Source organism: Pipistrellus hanaki (genome assembly GCF_964339955.1).
Source record: "Pipistrellus hanaki genome assembly, chromosome: 7".
NCBI classification, from domain to species: Eukaryota; Metazoa; Chordata; class Mammalia; order Chiroptera; family Vespertilionidae; genus Pipistrellus; species Pipistrellus hanaki.
The window spans coordinates 5,780,675-5,799,530 of record NC_140509.1 but is presented as its reverse complement, the minus strand read 5'-3'; the positions used below and the strand labels follow the sequence as shown (position 1 = coordinate 5,799,530).

Below are 18,856 nucleotides of genomic sequence, written 5' to 3'. Positions count from 1 at the left end.
CCAAAGAAAGCAACAGCACTCTGACCCCCATTCTCACCCTGATGGAGGCCTTGTTGCAGTAGACCCGAGTGATGGCTAACCAGGTAGGCAGCTCCAGCACATTCTGTAGAACCTCTTCATCCAGCTCCAAGTTGGTCAGCTGACCCTCCCCTTTCAGGGTACTCAAATTGATTTTGTCTGGGGAAAGATTCTTAGTGAACCTGAAAAGAGTAACGATAAGAACCCATTATTTCCATGGGAACATGCTAAACAGTATTACCGCCAATAACACTTCTGAATTTAGAGAAAAGAGAACAATAAAGAATAAACAACTAATAATCACACTGTCTCTATGCCACGGAAGATGTTGGGTGTAACTATCATTGTACTCATGATTGTGTCATCTTTCCACTCAAGAGCCTACAATGGGGATTCTGGGAATATGGTTGTAGCAGTAGCATCATAGGCTTTTGATATTTCTGAATCCCCATATAAAAACAGACAGAGCATGGGGGGGAGGGGACAAGAAGAGAGTAACCAAAAAACAAAACAAAACACACACACACATACACACACACACACACAGATCAATTAGACAGCAACACAAAAAGCCCATGGACAGCCCAACTGCAGTGGACAGCCCAACTGCAGTTGGTTGAGCATCATCCCATGCACTGATAAGTTGTGGGTATGATCCCAGTCAGGGTACTTATGAAGGCAACCAATCAATGTTTCTCTCCTCCCACCCCCTCTAAACATGTCCTTGGGTGCGAATTTTTTAAAAATAACACTAGAAAATAAAGCATCCTTATAACCCACCGCCCATACAAGCAAGAGAGCAAAAACATCAACAGCCACAAGACATGAGTGCTATAAGCAGCTGTGCAGATCTACATAGAGAGAAGCAATAAGACATCTGACAGACCAGAGAACAGAAGAACCCCAAGTCAACCAAGTCTTAAATGTAAGACAATGTGACCAATTTGAGAATAGCATTTGAAACTGGAGGGGTTCTGTCCATTGTGTGGCCCAAAGTAGCTGAAGAAGTCTAGCCCTATAAACTCATATAACTAACCCAGGCTTCTTCTCAGGACAGGGACCCTGCACATAGAAGAAACTGCCGGGAGAGGAATCCAAATTAAGATGGGGTAACAAATGAAAAAAAAAAGTCCAAATTAAAGGGAGAATCTAAGATGGCTGCTCGGGTAGGCACCTAGCCGCAGCCGCACACAACAATTTCAATAAAATACAACTAAAATATAAAATGGACATTACCCAGAACTACAGAAAAGTCAACTGACTGGAAATTCTACAACGAGAAGCAAGGAGAAAACCAGAAGGAAGCGCGGAGGAGCTGTAAAAGCCCAAGGTACGGAGACACGCGGCGCGCGGAGAGGACGGAGCCGGAGAGGAGGGAGGCCGAGTGCCTGGCTGGCGTTCCCTAGCGGGAAGGAGATAAACACTCCGACTGTGCTGGGCCCCCAACTGCTCTGAACCCCCGTTCTAGGCCAGACCCTGGGGACCCAGGCTCATCCAGAGGGAGCTGGGCTGTAAGGCGGTACCTAGGAAAGCAGGCGAAAGGAGGTCCCAGAGGCGCGCACAGTGCGCGCAGAGAAGGGCCGGCCGGCTGTGCCGTAGGACTGCCCTGGCAGGAAGGAGACAGGGGCTCCAGACTGCTCTGAACGCCACCTCCAACTCCCCTTCCAACTGAACTGAACCCCAGTTTCGGGCCCATTGCGGGAGAGCCTACACTGTTTGGTAGCAGGCGAAAATCGAGGGCACCTTTCTCTCAGAGGTGCTTGCAACAAGTACTGAAGGACCCTGAGTCTCAGGAGTCGCATAGGGCGGGGCTGACGGAAGCCAAGGTTGTAGGCTCCACCCTGAAACCCCGCCCCATCAGGAAAGATGCCTGCGAAAATGCCTAAACCAAATAGATCACAAACGAAAGAAATGGAGGACAAAAAGCGACTGGATATAGAGTTCAAAACCACACTTATAAGGTTTTTCAAGAGACTCCTAGAAAAGGCCGATAAAATAAATGAGACCTATGAGGATATGAAAAGAGATCAACAAGAAATGATAAGGGATCAACAAGAAATAAAGAATACATTGTCTGAAATAATAAATATTATACAGAGTCCTAAAAACAGAATAGAAGATCGCAAGAATCAAGTCAAAGATTTGGAACATAAAGAGCCAGAAGACACTCCTCCGCAGAAGCTAGAAGGCAAGAGAATCCAGAAAATTGAAGATAATGTAAGAAACCTCTGGGACAACTTCAAACGATCCAACATCAGAATCATGGGGGTCCCAGAAGATGAGAGAGAGCAAGATATCGAAAACATACTGAAAGAAATAGTGACAGAAAACTTCCCCCACCTGGGGAAAGAATTGGACTTACAAGTCCAGGAAGCACACAGAACTCCAAATAAGAGGAATCCAAAGAGGACCACACCAAGACAAATCATAATTAAGATTCCAAGAGCAAAGGACAAAAAGAGAATATTAAAAGCAGCAAGAGCTAAGCAGGTGGTTACCTATAAAGGAGCACCTATACGATTGTCAGCTGATTTCTCAACAGAAACCATGCAGGCCAGACGGGAATGGCAAGAAATATTCAAGGTGATGAATAGCAAGAACCTACAGCCAAAAATACTCTACCCAGCAAAGCTATCACTCAGAATCGAAGGTCAGATAAAGAGCTTCACTAATAAAAAAAAGCTAAATGAGTTCATCACCACCAAACCAGAATTATATGAATTGCTGAAGGGGGTTCTTTCAGAAGAGAAAATAAATAAAGATAAAAATTATGAACAACAAATACGTAACTATCAACAAGTGAATCTAAAAACCAAGGAAATTAAAAAAAAAATCTGATGAACAATATTAACTGTTGAATATAATAGAATCAGAGGTATGGAAGGGGAGTGAACTGATGATTCTTGGGGAAAAGGGGAGAGGGGAATGTGGGAAGAGACTGAACATAAACTGTGCACCTATGGAAGAGGACAATGGGGAGTGGGGAAAGGGCAGAGGGTGGGGTGGGAAGGGGGGGGAAAGGAACACTTGTAATAATATGAACAATAAAAATTTATTTAAAAAAAAAAAAAAAAGTCCAAATTAAAGGGTATAGGCTATGGGGGGAGGATAAGCACTTATATTTTTTAACACTACTTGAAACAACAGAAGAGGAGATCTATAAGTTAAAATATGAAACAGCCGAAACCAGTTTGGCTCAGTGGAGAGAGCATCATCTGCAGACTGAAAGGTCCCAGGTTCGATTCCAGTCAAGGGCATGTACACTGGTTGCGGGCACATCCTCGGTGGGGGGTGTGCAGGAGGCAGCTGGTCGATGTATCTCTCTCATCGATGTTTCTGGCTCTCTCTATCCCTCTCCCTTCCTCTCTGCGAAAAATCAATAAAAATAAAAAAATAAACCTTTCTGTTTAAAAAAATTATTTATTTAAAAAATAAAAATAAAATAAAATATGAAACAGTAAGAGGCTAATTATTAGCTTGTTAAGTAGAGTAAAATGAACTCCAGCCCCCTACACATACCTTTGATGTTATAAAATACATGACCTCTACCTAGTCTTGCCAAAGGGATTGAACCTGAATCTCATCATGCTACTCACAGGGTCCAGTTGTTAATTTGCAGAAAATACAGGACAGAGGAAAACTGCTGAGCTGCACTCTAAGTGTGCAATCAGGAAGTTTCAGACCATGGGAAATTCTATAGGTCAAGTGGCCTGGACATAAACAATCCACACAGGCCAATCTCCTCACTAGTCTACTTTCACGGTCTAGTCTTTGCTCATGTGTTCTCACCACTCCCTTTTCTGCCATTCAAGGCCCAACTCAAGACTGCTCACTAAGGCTTTCTTTCCCTAACCGCTGCAACGCATATTAAACAATTAGGGTTGCCCTAGCTGGTTTGGCTCAATGGATGGAGCATCGGCCTGCGGACAGAAAGGTCCCAGGTTCGATTCCAGTCAAGGGCACATGCCTGGGTTGTGGGCTCAGTCCAGCGTTCAGGAGGCAGCCAACCAATGATTCCCTTTCATAATTGATGTTTCACTCGCTTCCTCTCCCTTCCTCTCCGAAATCAATAAAAATAAAAAAAAAGTTTAAAAAATTTTTAGGATATTAGGATATCCTCTAATTCTCCCCTGTGCATCCACCCCCTGAGCAATTAGATGTTATGCTCTTTGAAGTCAGGGGCTTAGTCTTAGCCAACCCTCCTAATCTAAATGGCTACCTGGCAGAATTCTGGGCCTATGTACCGTAACTTTTTATTTTTTGTACCGTAACTTTTAGCTAATTACACTGCTGGCTAATGTGCCAGCTCCCTTCTCTCATCTCCTTTGGCGGATCAATTTAAGGCCAGTTTTTCAGAGCAAAACCTGCTCTCCTGTATGACAAACTATCTAGGTGAATCTCATCCCTGTCATTCTTTCTCACTGTTACGCCTCTCATAATTACTATTTTCAACACAGTAATTAATTGTATTTGATCTTCCACTGTAACTATACTTAGCCCTTACATATATTAGATGCTAATAGTTGACTTTAGATTAATACATATTGTTTACTACCCAGCTAGCATAGCTCTGGTTGAGCATCAACCTATGAACCAGAAGGTCAAGGTTGGATTCCTGGGCAGGGCACATGCCTGGGTTGCGGGCTTAATCCCCAGTGTTGGGTGTATGGAAGATAGTCAATCAATGATTCTCTCTCATCACTGATGTTTCTATCTCTCTCTCCCTCTGAAATCAATAAAAATATTATATATATATATGTGTGTGTGTGTATATATATATATATATATATATATTGCCAATTTTTTATTTCTCACCCATATCCTTTTCTTTTACTAAGCTGTGTTTCTAGTGTTTTTGGTTTTCCTTAAACCATAAGATCATGACATGTAAGAGTTTTATCTTGAATTGTTTTCTACAATGCTCAAAATGGTATTGTGTTCAAAGACTCTAACAATAATTCAAACGACAGTAAAAACAATTTTAGAAATTTATAAATGTGCAAAACAATGTTGTATATTAATAAGGGATACATAGGAATGCACTGGCATGATAAAAAATTTCAGGAAAAGTGCTTATATGTGGGATAAAGGAAGGGATCAACAGGAAGCTTCAACTATATGAATAATACTTATTTCTCAATGGAGTTGGGAGGTGACTGTATGGCTGTTCATTATATTACTCTTTTTACCTTTTTATATGGTAACCATAATAATAAAAGTATAATATGCTAATTAGACTACACAACTAAATGACCTTCTGGCGTCATTCTGGACATCCTCTGGACAAAGCCGTGGCAGCGGGGGGCCAAGGCAGAGGAGTTAGGGGCAATCAGGCAGGCAGGCAAGCAGTTAGGGGTGATCAGACAGGCAGGCGAGCAGTTAGGAACCAAATGTCCTAGATTGCAAGAGGGATGTCTAACTGCCAGTTTAGGCCCTGGGATCCCTGCAGGACTGGGTCTAAACCAGCAGTCGGACATCTCCCAAGGGGTCCCAAATTGCAAGAGGATGCAGGCCAGGCTGAGGAACCCCACTCCCCACCCCTGTGCACTGGGCCTCTAGTTTAATAATAAATCCTTTTAAGATTTCTGCTAATTACCTACCGTATATACTTACTACTGAGAGAACTACTCCGCCATGAGTCTCTCATACTGCTACTGTCTTGCTCGCTATGCCAAAAATGCACGATCCTGACCACTCCTTACCCAGGCCACTTCTCAGGATTGCATTGCAAAGAGCAGCTCTGAGAGATAATGTCCCCTCCAGAACAAAGAGTAGCCTTTTTAACCATTTGCCAAAAGGAATGGGTTCCCCAAATTCAACGTTCTACTCCTGTAACACGTGTGCAGGCATCTATCTGGACCCATTCATGTCACTCCCATGGAACTTGGGGCATGGGGACTAATTGTAAACATAAGCTTATGCTGCTTGCTAGGCTATAAGTAATTAGGTCCTTTGTCTCTGATCCAGGAATCTCATGTGTTCTGCCACATACATGAACTGTAACAGGCTAATTATTAGCTTCTATGCAGGGTATAGTAAAATCCCAGACTCTTAGACATACTTTTACTGATTTTAATTAATAAAAGAAATTTAAATATTTATTTACTGAATATAAACCAATTTTGTTGTTAGATTCAAAAAGACAAGCTTTCCCTAATGGCTCTTATCATCTAGAAACTAACTTGCCACAGAGGGAAAGGATTCCTCTTTTCCTGTAAGGAATGGCTACCAGCCTGGAAACAGGACTGGGTGTGAAAGAGAAAAAAGAACATCTTAATACTTCCACTACATGAAACAACCACCAAAAGAAAGAGAAGATATATAATGCACACCCACTTGAGAAATTTGGAGGCAACATAGTCCTGAGGGATGGAAAGAAAAGTAGGAAACAACTCAGCATTATTTGTAATCACTAAGTATAGGCAGGCTTTCTTTTTCAAGTCCCCTTTGTGTTTATTTATTATTTCTTTCAAGTCCATGTGTATTTAAATAAGATATTACAATTATGCCCTGGCTGGTGTGGCTCAGTTGAGTGTTGTTCCTCGCATCAAGAGCTCCCAGTCAGGGCATATGCCCGGCTTTTGGGCCCCATCCCCAGTAGGGGGCGTCGCTCTCCTTCTCTCTAAAAAAAAAAAAAAAATCAATAGAAACATATTTTTTAAAAGATATTACAATTATTACTTCTTCCTAGCAGCCATTCCTTTACTGTTAAATATTCAGGAAAGCCACATCCGCTCAGAATTTGGGGCGGGCATCCTTCAGAAGTATTTGTCTTAAAGATAAGAAGATTTGAAGACATAAAATTAGTTTGTGAAAATTATGTTTCCTCATGTCCTCACCACAGATTCTGGTAAGACCCTATCTTTCTACCACAGCTGAGACATAGATGGAATGGCCACTATCAAAGATGGAAGTAAGGATCCCTTTAATACGCAGGAAAGGGGAAAGAAAAGTCTAGAATCACTAAATAGACTACTTTTCCTGGTGATAAAAAGGCATTTTTAAGAAAAGAAAATGATAGGGACTTTTTCAAGTATATTCTCTGAAGAAAGAACATATTCTATTATTCACTTCGAATAAAGTGAAACATAAACAGCCCAAAAATGAGCTACACTGCTTGCTCCACTGACATTCTCAGAGTGATTATACTCAATAGGTGTCACAGATCCAATTTCTACATTGTATTCTATGCAAATTCTAACTACTTACATCTCCATACAAAATAAATGTCATTTTGAAGCCTTGAATTAAAAAGTATGAGATTGTGTTACATTTCATCTTAACCTTGCCAGTATTTAAGGCAATGTGTGACAAACTATGTGCCTCTGATCCCATGGATGGCATCACTTTGGTATGTTTAACATGCAGATCATTGGGCCACATCCCGGATATGCAGAATCACAATTGGAAGTTGGGTAAGGAATCAGATTTTTTAATAAACCCAAGATGATTTCTTCGGTTCTCCAAACTTTGAGAGTGCCTTAATTTGAGGTTTCAGTTAATCAGCTAAAATACTTTAAGGAAGAGAAAGCCAGAGGCTGCAGATGGAAAAGAGATGAATAAATCCATTCTTTAAGAACAAAGTTTTCAACTTCTATTCTTATTATGGCTTGATTAAGAGCACAGGCTTTAAAGTTAGACTTGGGCTCAAAATGTGGCTCTGTCACTTACCAGTACTGTGACTTTAGGCAAATTGTTCAACCCACCTCACTGGAATTAAAAGAGCTATATATGTAACACACATTAAATAACTGGCATTTATTAAGCGCTCAATAAATAAATAGTAATTGTTACGCCCAGACTTTGTGATCCCCAAGGACCACCAGGGAGCTGAGTCTGATGCAATAAACAAAAGAGCCTTTTCCATGCTAGCATGGGCTCTGTCCCACTCACGCCGGCAGCATGGCGGAAGAGAGCGCTAATTTTGCCCAGTCCAGGGGTTTTACTCCGGTCGGTGGTGATGTCACTGCCTCAGCTAACCCTGATTGGTTGGGTGAGGGCTAGGGATAACTCCGCCCTGCGGGGGGAGTAGGGAGCTCACCCTCGCCCCGCCCTGCCCTCTCAGTAATATTGTTATATCTGGATTTCACTAACCTCTCCTTTTAGAAAAGGCTTAAATTATTATCTTTTAAAAAAGGTTTAGAGATCATTTAAAAATGTATATAAATATTGAATCATTATGTTGTACAATAGAAACTAACAATTTTTTAAAAGGTTTAGGAGGCTTAGATTATTATCTGAGGACTCAGGTTTTCTTCAAGAGTCCACCCTCTCAGACCTACCTTCCTATCTCAATGTAGCATCTACTATTCCCAGCATACTTATTTCTACCCTTTCAACCTAGGTTTCTAGAAATCTGAACAAGATTAAAACTGAATTCATGTTTCCCAGAAATCCTACCTATTATATCCCATCTGACTCCAAGAATTGTCTTCATCTCTTGTCTCTCTAGTACCAATAGGTCACAAGAGAACAGAGGACAGGGAATAAAATTATAAATGAAGAAGTCAAAATCAATCTTGTAAGGGCAGGGCCAAACAATGGAAAACAGGCCTAGAGGTGGGAACCAGCAGAGTTCTATGAATTCTGTAGCCATGTCAATTGGCAAACGACAACACTGGCTTCTTCAGGGCAGTTCTCACAGCAGCCAGGTGGGACTTATGTCTCTGCTTGTCCTGGAGATGATGGCATGTGTGTGAACTCCAGCCAGCTAGGACTGGAGACTCACCTCAGGAAGGACTGTTCAGCAGCCTGCTGGCACACCGCCCTCATCAACAGCACTAACACAGGGAACAGGAAAAGCACAAAACCTGTCTTCCCACCCCAACGTGGATTAGGCCCTGGATGAAAAGTGTTCATTTGTATTTCCAGGTAGGACACAAAACAATAAGCAAGTGACAGGATAAACTTCCTTTTCATATATAATTTTGACTATTAGAATAGATAGAGAATTTCTACAGAGATTACCTTCTTCAATCTCTACCTAGTTACACAATCCCTCTTAACTTTTTCCCCAGATATTTTTACTCTACCTGGACATACAAGAACGCTGACTTAACTTTTTTTTTTTCTAGGCCACTGCTGAGCATGGAGATAGACACACAGCTTACAATAATTTTATGTCTTTTTATCCTATAGACTAGGCCAGATCAATGTCCTTTGGTCAAGTAAGAGTCATTTAAAAACAATTTGCTTTGTACAACTAAATAAAAGGAAAATGAACAATCCAATTAAAAAACGGGCAATGGACCTAAATAGAATATTTTCAAAAGAAGACAGAAGGAAGGCCAAGAGGCACATGAAAACATGCTCAAAGTCACTAATTATCCGAGAGATGCAAATCAAAACAACAATGCGGTACCATCTCACACCTGTCAGAATAGCCAACATCAACAAATCAACAAACGACAAGTGTTGGCAAGGTTGCGGAGAAAAAGGAACCCTCGTGCATTGCTGGTGGGAATGCAGACTGGTGCAACCACTGTGGAGGACAATATGGAGTTCCCTCAAAAAACTGAAAATGGAACTCCCATTTGACCCAGTAATCCCACTCCTAGGAATATATCCCAAGAAACTGGAAACACCAATCAGAAAGGATATATGCACCCCTATGTTCATAGCAGCACAATCTACAATAGCTAGAATTTGGAAACAGCCTAGGTGCCCGTCAGCAGAGGATTGGATAAAAAAACTATGGTATATCTACACAATGAAATACTATGCTGCCATAAAAAAGAAGGAATTCTCATCATTTGCAGCAATCTGGATAGAATTAGAGAACATCATGCTGAGTGAAATAAGCCAGTCAATGAAAGAGAAATACCACATGACCTCACTCATTTATGGATATTAAAGAACATTATAAGAAGCCCCAGTCGCCTAATGGATAAGGCATTGGCCTCCTAAAGAACATTATAAACTGATGAACCAAAAGACAGATATAAAGACAGTAAAGCAACAAGCAGACTGTCAAATTACAGCAGGAAGGGTAGGGATATCTGGGGGAAATAAGAGATCAACCGAAGGACTTGAATACATGCATATAAGTACAACCAATGGACACAAAACTCTGGGGAGGGAGAGTATATTTGGGAGGGGGGGCAATGTTAAAATATAATATGTACACAGATAATAAATTAATAAAAACAATATATATAAAAAATAAAATAAAATAATCAATAAAATATATTTTTTAAAAAATAAATAAATAATATTTTAAAAATACAATTTACTTTGTAAAACACAAATGGTTTTGGAAAAGCCTCATCCCCTAACCTGGACTAGTAGAACCAGACTGCTAAAGATAATGACATTTTACTTTGTACACAGCACTGAACTAAGGAACTTAAATACATTATTTCCATTAGCCTTCACTATACTTCATTTTTCCCATTTTAAAGAGGAAGAACATGGGGTTCAGATGGGAAGTAATTTGCTCAAGGTAACAGGGCAGGAAGAGGCAGAGGCGAGCATGAACCCAGGTGTGCTCACTGGGTTGTCTTACTTCTACTAACATCTCTTAATACTGTGTTCCTCCAAAACACACCTGGCACAAAACAGATTTACAAGTTGTCTCAGAAATGGGTGGAGTAGATCCTTTCCCTTTTTACAACCTATCATGGACTGCTTAACCGGTATGAGAAGAATAAATCTAAACGTTGATGGACAAAGTTATAGTTTAACTCCATCAAAAACTTTTCTAAACTCTTCCAACCCAATCAGATTAATAAAATCTTCTTTAAGTAGGCCCAAGGCTAATTCACCACCATTCCAGCAAACTATCCCAATCTCTCCCAAGAAACTAACAAGAGACCACAGAGGCTGCTATGCCATCAGCTCTATCATCCAATGTGCAAGTAATCATCAAAAGCTGAATAACCAAGAACTCTTAGTCCGCTCTAAGGACTGTGATGGCACATGCAGGTCTGCTCTACCACCACGGCTGTTCTCCCATAGCAGGAAGAGTGATATAACATATAACTGCTTTTTCATTTAGCAATTTAGTTTCATATTCATAAAAAATGAATATTACTCTATTACTTTCACACAAAAAAAGGCAGTAAGAATTCTTCAACTGAATTTGTCTGCATTTTATAGTAATAACAAAAAATAAGTAAAAAAGGTGATCCATTGTGGGTGAATTTTGCAGAGATCTGCTCAACCAGGGAGACCACTAAGGAGATCTGACCTGAGACCACCCTAAAGTCTCTGACACAAACTTTACTCAGCATTTGTGTTCCTAATTGAGGATTACATCACTGAGACCAAGGGTGGCTGACAAGGCTAATGGAAGCCTGCTATTTATTCCACTTCCAGGATGTGGGAAAACATTTTCTGGCCATCTGTTACTGTTACAGAGCATAGAAGCTAAGATGAAATTGAGTTGGAAAAACAGATTTTGATCAGGTTTAATTTCTGCCAAAGGACTGTAATCTGCCAGAGACAACAGAGAAATACTCAAAGACATCATAAAAATGTGCAATGTTGAGAAGTGGGAATTCTTAGATTTGCAGGTTCACTGAATTTCTAGAAAAGGTCTTAATCTTTAGTCTAAATTTATAATTTGCAAATGGTCATAAAGTTAAACAACTTGTCCCAGAATCACAGCTAGCCAGTGGTAGAGCTAAGACTAAGTAAATGGCAGAAATGGGACTTAACCCAGCATTCATTCAAATCTTGCCCAGTCAGCATGGGTCAGTGGTTGAGTGTCAACTTATGAACCAGGAGGTCAAGGTTCAATTCTTGGTCAGGGCATATGCCTGGGTTGCAGGCTCAATCCCAAGTATGGGCATGCAAGAGGCAGATCAATGATTCTCTCTCATCATTGATGTTTCTATCTCTTTTCCTTCTTCCTCTCTGAAATCAATAAAAACATATTTTAAAAATTAAAATTTTAAAAAACCCAAACAACTTCTGCATAGCCCGGGCCAGTGTGGCTTAGTTGGTTGAGCATCATCCTTGTGAACTAAAAGGTCGCTAGTTCAATTTCCAGTCAGGACACATGTCCAGGTTGTGGCTCAATTCCATGCAGAAGGCAGGTGATCTCTCTCTCACATTGAGGTTTCTCTCTCTCCTTCTACCTTCCTTTCTCTCTAGAATCAATTTTTAAAAATATTTTTAAAAAACTATTGTTTAGTCCTGATCAGTTTGGCTCAGTGGGTGGAGCATCAGCCTATGGGCTGAAGAGTGTAGGTTCGATTCTGGTCAAGGGCATGTACCTTGGTTACAGGCACATCCCCAGTAGGGGGCGTGCAGGAGGCAGTTGATTGATATTTCTCATCGATGTTTGTAACTCTCTATCCCTCTCCCTTCCTCTCTCTATAAAAATATCAATAAAATATATTTTTTTAAAAACAAAATGTCCTGACTGGTTTTGGCTCAGTAGATAGAGCGTCGGCCTGCGGACTCAAGGATCCCAGGTTCAATTCTGGTCAAGGGCATGTACCTTGGTTGTGGGTACATCTCCAGTGGGGGATGTGCAGGAGGCAGCTGATCAATGTTTCTAACTTTCTATCTTTCTCCTTTCCTCTCTGTAAAAAATCATGAAAATATACGTTAAAAAAAATTTTCAAAACACATCCACCAGAATGGCTAAAATGAAAAATACCAAGTGTTGGCAAGATGTAGAACAATCATATTTCCCATACACCTCTGGGTAAAAGTATAAATTGATATAGACACTTTGGAAAACTTTTGGCAGTATCTATTAAAATGTAATATATGCATATCCTACAAACCAGACCTCCACTCTTACTAAACCCCCAACAGATATGTGTACATTTGTTCACCAAAGGACACACATTCCCAACAGCACTACTCATCATAGCCCTAACCTGGGAAACTATCCAAACGTGCATTATTAACAATAAAATGGAAACCAAGATGGCGGCATAGGTAAACGCCTAACTGCAGCTTTGCACAACAATTTCAAAAAATACAACTAAAATACAAAATGGACATTATCCTGAACTATAGGAAAGTTGACTGACTGGAAATTCTACCACTAGAAGGAAAGAGAAAACCAGAAGGAAAATCAGAGGAGCTGTAAAAGCCTAAGTTCTCAGATGATTACAGATGCTTGGGCCACAACTTTTGGTTGGTAACTTACAATGTATTCTTAAGTCATGAGAATTTTGGTTTAATTTTTCATACCCAATTATGCTGAAATATAGATAGTAACCAGCAAAAAAACAACAATAAAATGGATAAATAATTACAATACTATACAGTAATGAAAATGGAGGATCTATACCTTGATGCAACAATCGTGATTAATCTCACAAAAATAATGTTCAGCTAAAGAAGCCAGACATAAAACCATACATACTATGTGATCCATTTACATAAAACATAAAAAGACAAAATTAATCTAAACAGCTAGAAATCAGGACAGTGGTTACCCTAAGTGGAGGTAATGATGAACAGAGACACAAGGGGGCTTCTTGGGTGCTGGTAATATTATTCCTTCATGTGGGTACTGGTGATAAGGGTATGCTCGGTTTAAAATATTCAACAGATGAGAATCATTACAGCATAGCAGCAGAGCAGGTTAAAAAGCACAGCTCAGAAATCAAAGTGCCTGTGTTTTAATCCAGTTCTATCACTTATTAGTTATGACTTTGGGCAAGTTATTTACCCTCTCTGTGCCTCACCTATGAAAATAAAAACATAATATGCTAATTAGACCAGATGTCCTTCCAGATGACTTTCTGGGCGAAGCTGGGCTGTGAGGGAAGCCCGGGACCCAGGTGCCTGCTGGCGGCCAGAAGGAAGCCTGGTCCCGGGTGCCAGAGGGAAGCCAGTGCAGGCAGCCAGGGGAAGGAAGGTCTACTCTTACACAAATTTCGTGCATCGGGCCTCTAGTTTCTTTATAAAATGGGCCTAATATCTATCTTATTTAGTTAGTTTGAGGCTTAAATAGTCCTAAGGCTTATAAAGTGCTTATTTGCACAGTTGGCTCTTATTATTATTTTCTAAGTAAATAAAAGCACTATATTCTGAAGCAACATAAGAAGATAAGAAAGGAAAACAAAGACATATGATTTGACTATTACTAGAAAATGCATAAAATAAGTATTTGGGAAGGGAAGGTGACAATAAAGGACCATGACTTAGAAGTTGAGACTAATCCTACCAACCTTCACCTACACCGACCCTGGAAAAGCAGTCAGCCTCTGTGAGCCTTCAGCTCACCACTGTCCACCGGGGGTGGCCATGATGAGCTCTTCAGGGGAAAGAATACTAATGAGCCCCGGCTGGTTTGGCTCAGTGGATAAAGTGTCAGCCTGTGGACTGAAGGGTCCCGGGTTCGATTCCGCAAGGACAACTGCCTGGGTTTCAGGCTCAATCCCCAGTGTACAGGAGGCAGCCGATTAATGATTCTCTCTCATCACTGATGTTCCTATCTCTCTCTCCCTCTCCCTTCCTCTCCCTTCCTCTCTGAAATCAATAAAAATATATTACTAAAAAAAAAAAAAGAAAAGAAAGAAAGAAAGAAAGAGAAGAGAAGAGAAGAGAAGAGAAGAAAGAAAGAAAGAAAGAAAGAAAGAAAGAAAGAAAGAGAAGAACAGTAACAAGTGGAGGCACTGATCAGGAACTAACAGGGCTGGGCACAGTAAGACTCTCTTATTCTCCATAAGGATTCTGAATTTCAACTAATGTTTATATATATATTTTAAAATATAGTTTATTGATTTTTTACAGAGAGGAAGGGAGAGAGATAGAGAGCTAGAAACATCAATGAGAGAGAAACATCGACCAGCTGCCTCTTGCATACCCCCTACGGGGGGGGGGGGGGAGCGGGGGGGGGGGGGGGAAATGTGCCCGCGACCAATGTACATGCCCCTGACCGGAATCGAACCTGGGACCTTTCAGTCCGAAGACCGATGCTCTACCACTGAGCCAAACCGGTTTCGGCTATGTTTATATTTTTTAAATACCTACCATGTTTATCAGCTATGTCTTTGTCACCCAAGGTCATTATTTCCTGCAACTATTTGGAATTAAGACTTCTAATTGGTTTCTAAAATAGCCAGTCAGGAGGGTTGCTGTCATTCACACTGTGATTAGTGTTCCTAACTTCTCTAGCCATGTTATAATAGCTACTTTTTATAAACCCTATTTACATACCAAGTACTACAATACTTTATCCCCAATCCTCAAAAACAATCTGCTGGGTATGTAGTATTCTTCCTTATTCTCATCTTTTACAGAGAAGAACACTAAGGCTCAGAAAGGCTGCCTGTTCATTAAAGTGGCAGAGCTGGAAGGTGAATCTGGCTTGTTTGGCTCCAGAGTCCTTGCTCTTTCCATGAACTATAGTCCCCTGACTTATGGTACTTCACAATCAGATTTACTCTTACTTGTGTAATAAAAGGTCATAGCTAAGGTCATTAACTAAAACAAGAAAAATCTAACTTAGTGAAAAATCAATTTGGATGTTTTCTAAATAATCACTTTTGTTTCTAAGTGAGGGTCTCCTGGGTCTATTTAAATGAATTTTGTGCGTTGAAGCTACTTGTATTACACAACAATCATCCAAACCATAGGTGAAAGCCCTTAAAGGATGTTTACATTTCTTCCCTGCGGCATCCCCAGTGCCCAGATCAGTGCCTTGTCTACAGTAGGCACTTAACAAAAATATTTTAAATAGCACTTCCCTCAAATCTTGTTTACCAAAATACTCTACTAAGAAAGAAGACGCATTCCAACAAGACACTTCCATATCTGAAACTTCGTGACTAAAATTAAACATACTATGGAAGTCACTGGGATATCTTTCCTGCTATCAGACACTTCCCTCCAAGTCAAGTGGCTCTGTCATCATCAGCAACAAGTACTTATTAAACGCCTACAAATGTTTACTTAGCCTAGTAACTCGGTCTCTTTCTCTCCTCTCTCCCCCTCAGGTTTGGCAAGCCAGGGAAGCTAGTTCCCTCCAGGCAGGCCAGCCTCTGTGGGTTCAGCAGAGACCATAGAGACACAAATGTCACACATGCTTGGCCAGTTATTTCAAGTCAAACAAATATAAAGGCCCCGGGAGTTTGACCTTTCCTTCAACCAAGCAAAAGTCCCAGACCTCTTCCTGGAGCCCTGAATAACTTCCTCCTCCTCCTCAACCAACCACCCACCCTGAAGAAACCAGCAATTTCTCCCAATGTCTGCCATATCTATTCCTACTTCATCTAAAAGAGATAGTTTGTTCACTAAGGATTCACTGAATACGTTAGCATAGACAATTAAGTTTCCTCTTTAAAAACCCAATCCGCATCGGGACATGAAGTACACAGAACATGTGGGTCCTCCAGGGGAAAGTACAGCAGTAGGAGGTGAGTTTTCTTCCATTGCACACCTTCCACTGCAGGAGGTGTCCTCTCCAGGCAGTTTCCTCAGCCGTAACAGGAGGTGGAACAGTCATGGACTATTCACCTGGGTCCAGAATGCCTTGCAGGGTTCAGGCATGTGCTTTAGGGGTTCATACCCAACCACCCAGGAACATATATTAAAAAATTAACTGTTCATAAAAATGGATTTTTCTGGAAAAGTCTGACTTATATTTGTTGCTGTCACACAAGCAGAGGCCCCAAAATTAAACCATGCATTGTATTTTATTGAGTACTCACTATGTGCAAGGCACTGTGCTAAATCCTTACCTATATTAATTCATGCAAACTTCACAGTAACCTTTTAAGTTAGATACTATTATTGCCCTCTTTTACAGCTGAATAGAGTAAACCAGGAAAGGTCTAGGCTCTTAAATACAATATTTTGTTAGGTGAGATCATCTCTAAACTCTAAAATTCCGATTCTATATTCATCCAAATTATCATTAGTCCTACTTCTATTGAAATATTTACACAGAAAAACCAAACTCATGGAACATCCACATGAAAACATTACTACCTGAAAAGAATATATTAAGGAGTTACTCCTAGCAAAGGATCCAAAGGCACTTTCTAGCTCCAGCGGCCAACCTTTTACTTTTATAACGTGGTGATTAAAAGGTGTATCTCAACCTATGACTAATCAAAGTCTAAAATTAAAGTAACAGTAAATAAGTCAGAGTGCCAACCAGAAGAGGGGACGCGGTGGCGGCAATAGTGTCCACATACTGCTCACCAACAGGGAGAAGCCCAGGGAGGACAATCAGTGCAAGGCCGCTGTCCCGTCTCCACTGGCTCCTCCCCCTCCTCCCACCCCCTGAGAACCGCTGACCACTGTGGCCTCGGCTTGAATCTCTCTGCACCTGAGATCCGGAGCTGGCTGAGGGTATCCCGGCATCACCAAGCCCCGCTGGGAATAAGGAGAGAACACTGAGCGAAAGCCTAGCTTCCAATGTTTGTGGCCACCGGTTCTGACAATCCCCAGCAGTCACACAGGGGTCAGCAGTTACCCAGTTACACCTGCAAACGGTATTGCCTGCCACCCTCTCTGCCCCCATTACTGAGGGGCATTACGGTAATGGCTTAAAAAATGGCTTCAAAGCAGAGGCGGACACGGTTCGCTCTTTTCACAGGCTGTCAAAAACCTCCACGTATTAAAGGGGAGGTTGCTGAAACTTTATGCCCAACTCTCCTGACCTGTCCCCATTAGCCTGTGTAATGAGAAGAGGAGCCAAGGAGGGAGCAGGGAGATCAAAGGAGCGGCCCTGGGTGCGGGGACATCTTTTCCAAGGTGATGCAACAGGGTCAGCCGGGCGACCCAGAGGAGGAGCTGGGAGCTTCTGGGAAGGAGAAACCAGCCTTGGAGTTAGACATCGGAGTGGAAAAGCGGTCATGAAGGGCTGGGTGCGAGGGTTACTGAGAACGGCCGAGGATGCAGGGGCTGGTGTGGAGCAGTCCCGGGAAGGAGAGCAGCTGGGAGGGCTGGGAGGGTGTGTACCCGGAGGGGAGGAGGGGGGGCAGCGGGTCCCAGCAGGAGGGGGCGGGGGAGGAAACAGCTGGGCGGGCAGGAAAGGGTGCAGCCGTGGGGGCCTCGGAGGGACGGTCACGTGCATGGGAGGTCGGCGTGACCCGCTCGGCGGGGTGGGAACTGAGGGGAGGGTGGCCGCCGGGGAGCCTGATGGTCGCGGGGAGAGAGGAGCTGGTAGGATGCGGAGGGAAGGGGGTGCCGGGCACCAGCGCAAGGGCCCAGGGCGACGGAAGAGCAGATGGTGACCACAGCCGGGGCCAGCGGGGCGGTAGGAAGACGGTCGGGCTCGAGCTGAGGCGGGGGCCGCTCGGAGTCCGGACTCGGGCTGAAGAGAGGGAGGCCGGCCGGGGGCGCGGCGGCCGGGAGGGGAGTCGAAGGGGCTGAGGCAGGGCCCGGGACCGCGTCGGGAGGGGCTCTCACCGGGACAGGTGCTTCAGGATCTGCTTCTTAATGATCCCGGCCATGCCGGAGCCGCGTCCCGCGTGGAAGGCGAGTGGGCGGCGGTGGCCTCCTCAGCCGTGAAGAGGCAGCTCGTCACCTCGCCGCGGCGCGGGGACTGGATGCCGCTGCCATGGCGCTCTCCCGCCGCCGCCGGCGCGCTCCGTCTCCGCCGCGATCCCACCCACCTGCGCGGGCCGCGGGCGCCGGCCCCGAGCGGGCGACGCAGAGATAGCGCAGCGCCGGCGGCTCCGGCGGCCCGAGGCGCGCGTGGCCATAGGCCCGGCGCGCGGCGAGGGGCGGGGCGGGGCGGGGGCGGGGCGAGGAGGCTCCGCCCCCTCCTCGGCCGGACGGCTGACCTCTCAGCGGAAGGAGATCTGAATGGCTCATCCTCTGAACTGCGAGGGGTTCCCACTCGAAGCCTCCTCGGAGGAAAGGCTGGGTGTTTGTAAATTTTTGTAGGAACTCGCTAGATAATTGCGCAGTTCCA

The 18,856-nt window shown here is 42.9% G+C and overlaps 1 protein-coding gene across 1 annotated transcript in view; it reads right to left on the bottom strand.

Moving 5' to 3' along the window:
- Positions 1-18,647, bottom strand: part of BLTP3A (bridge-like lipid transfer protein family member 3A) — a 54,902-nt gene extending 36,255 nt beyond the window's left edge. The window contains exons 1-2 of the mRNA XM_084889982.1: positions 18,349-18,647; positions 38-200 (exon numbers count right to left, since the gene is read on the bottom strand). Of these exons, the coding sequence (XP_084746108.1) occupies positions 38-200; positions 18,349-18,392 (207 nt within the window). The 5' untranslated portion in view covers positions 18,393-18,647. The remainder of the gene's footprint in view (positions 1-37; positions 201-18,348) is intronic.
- Between the last annotated feature and the right edge of the window lie 209 nt (positions 18,648-18,856).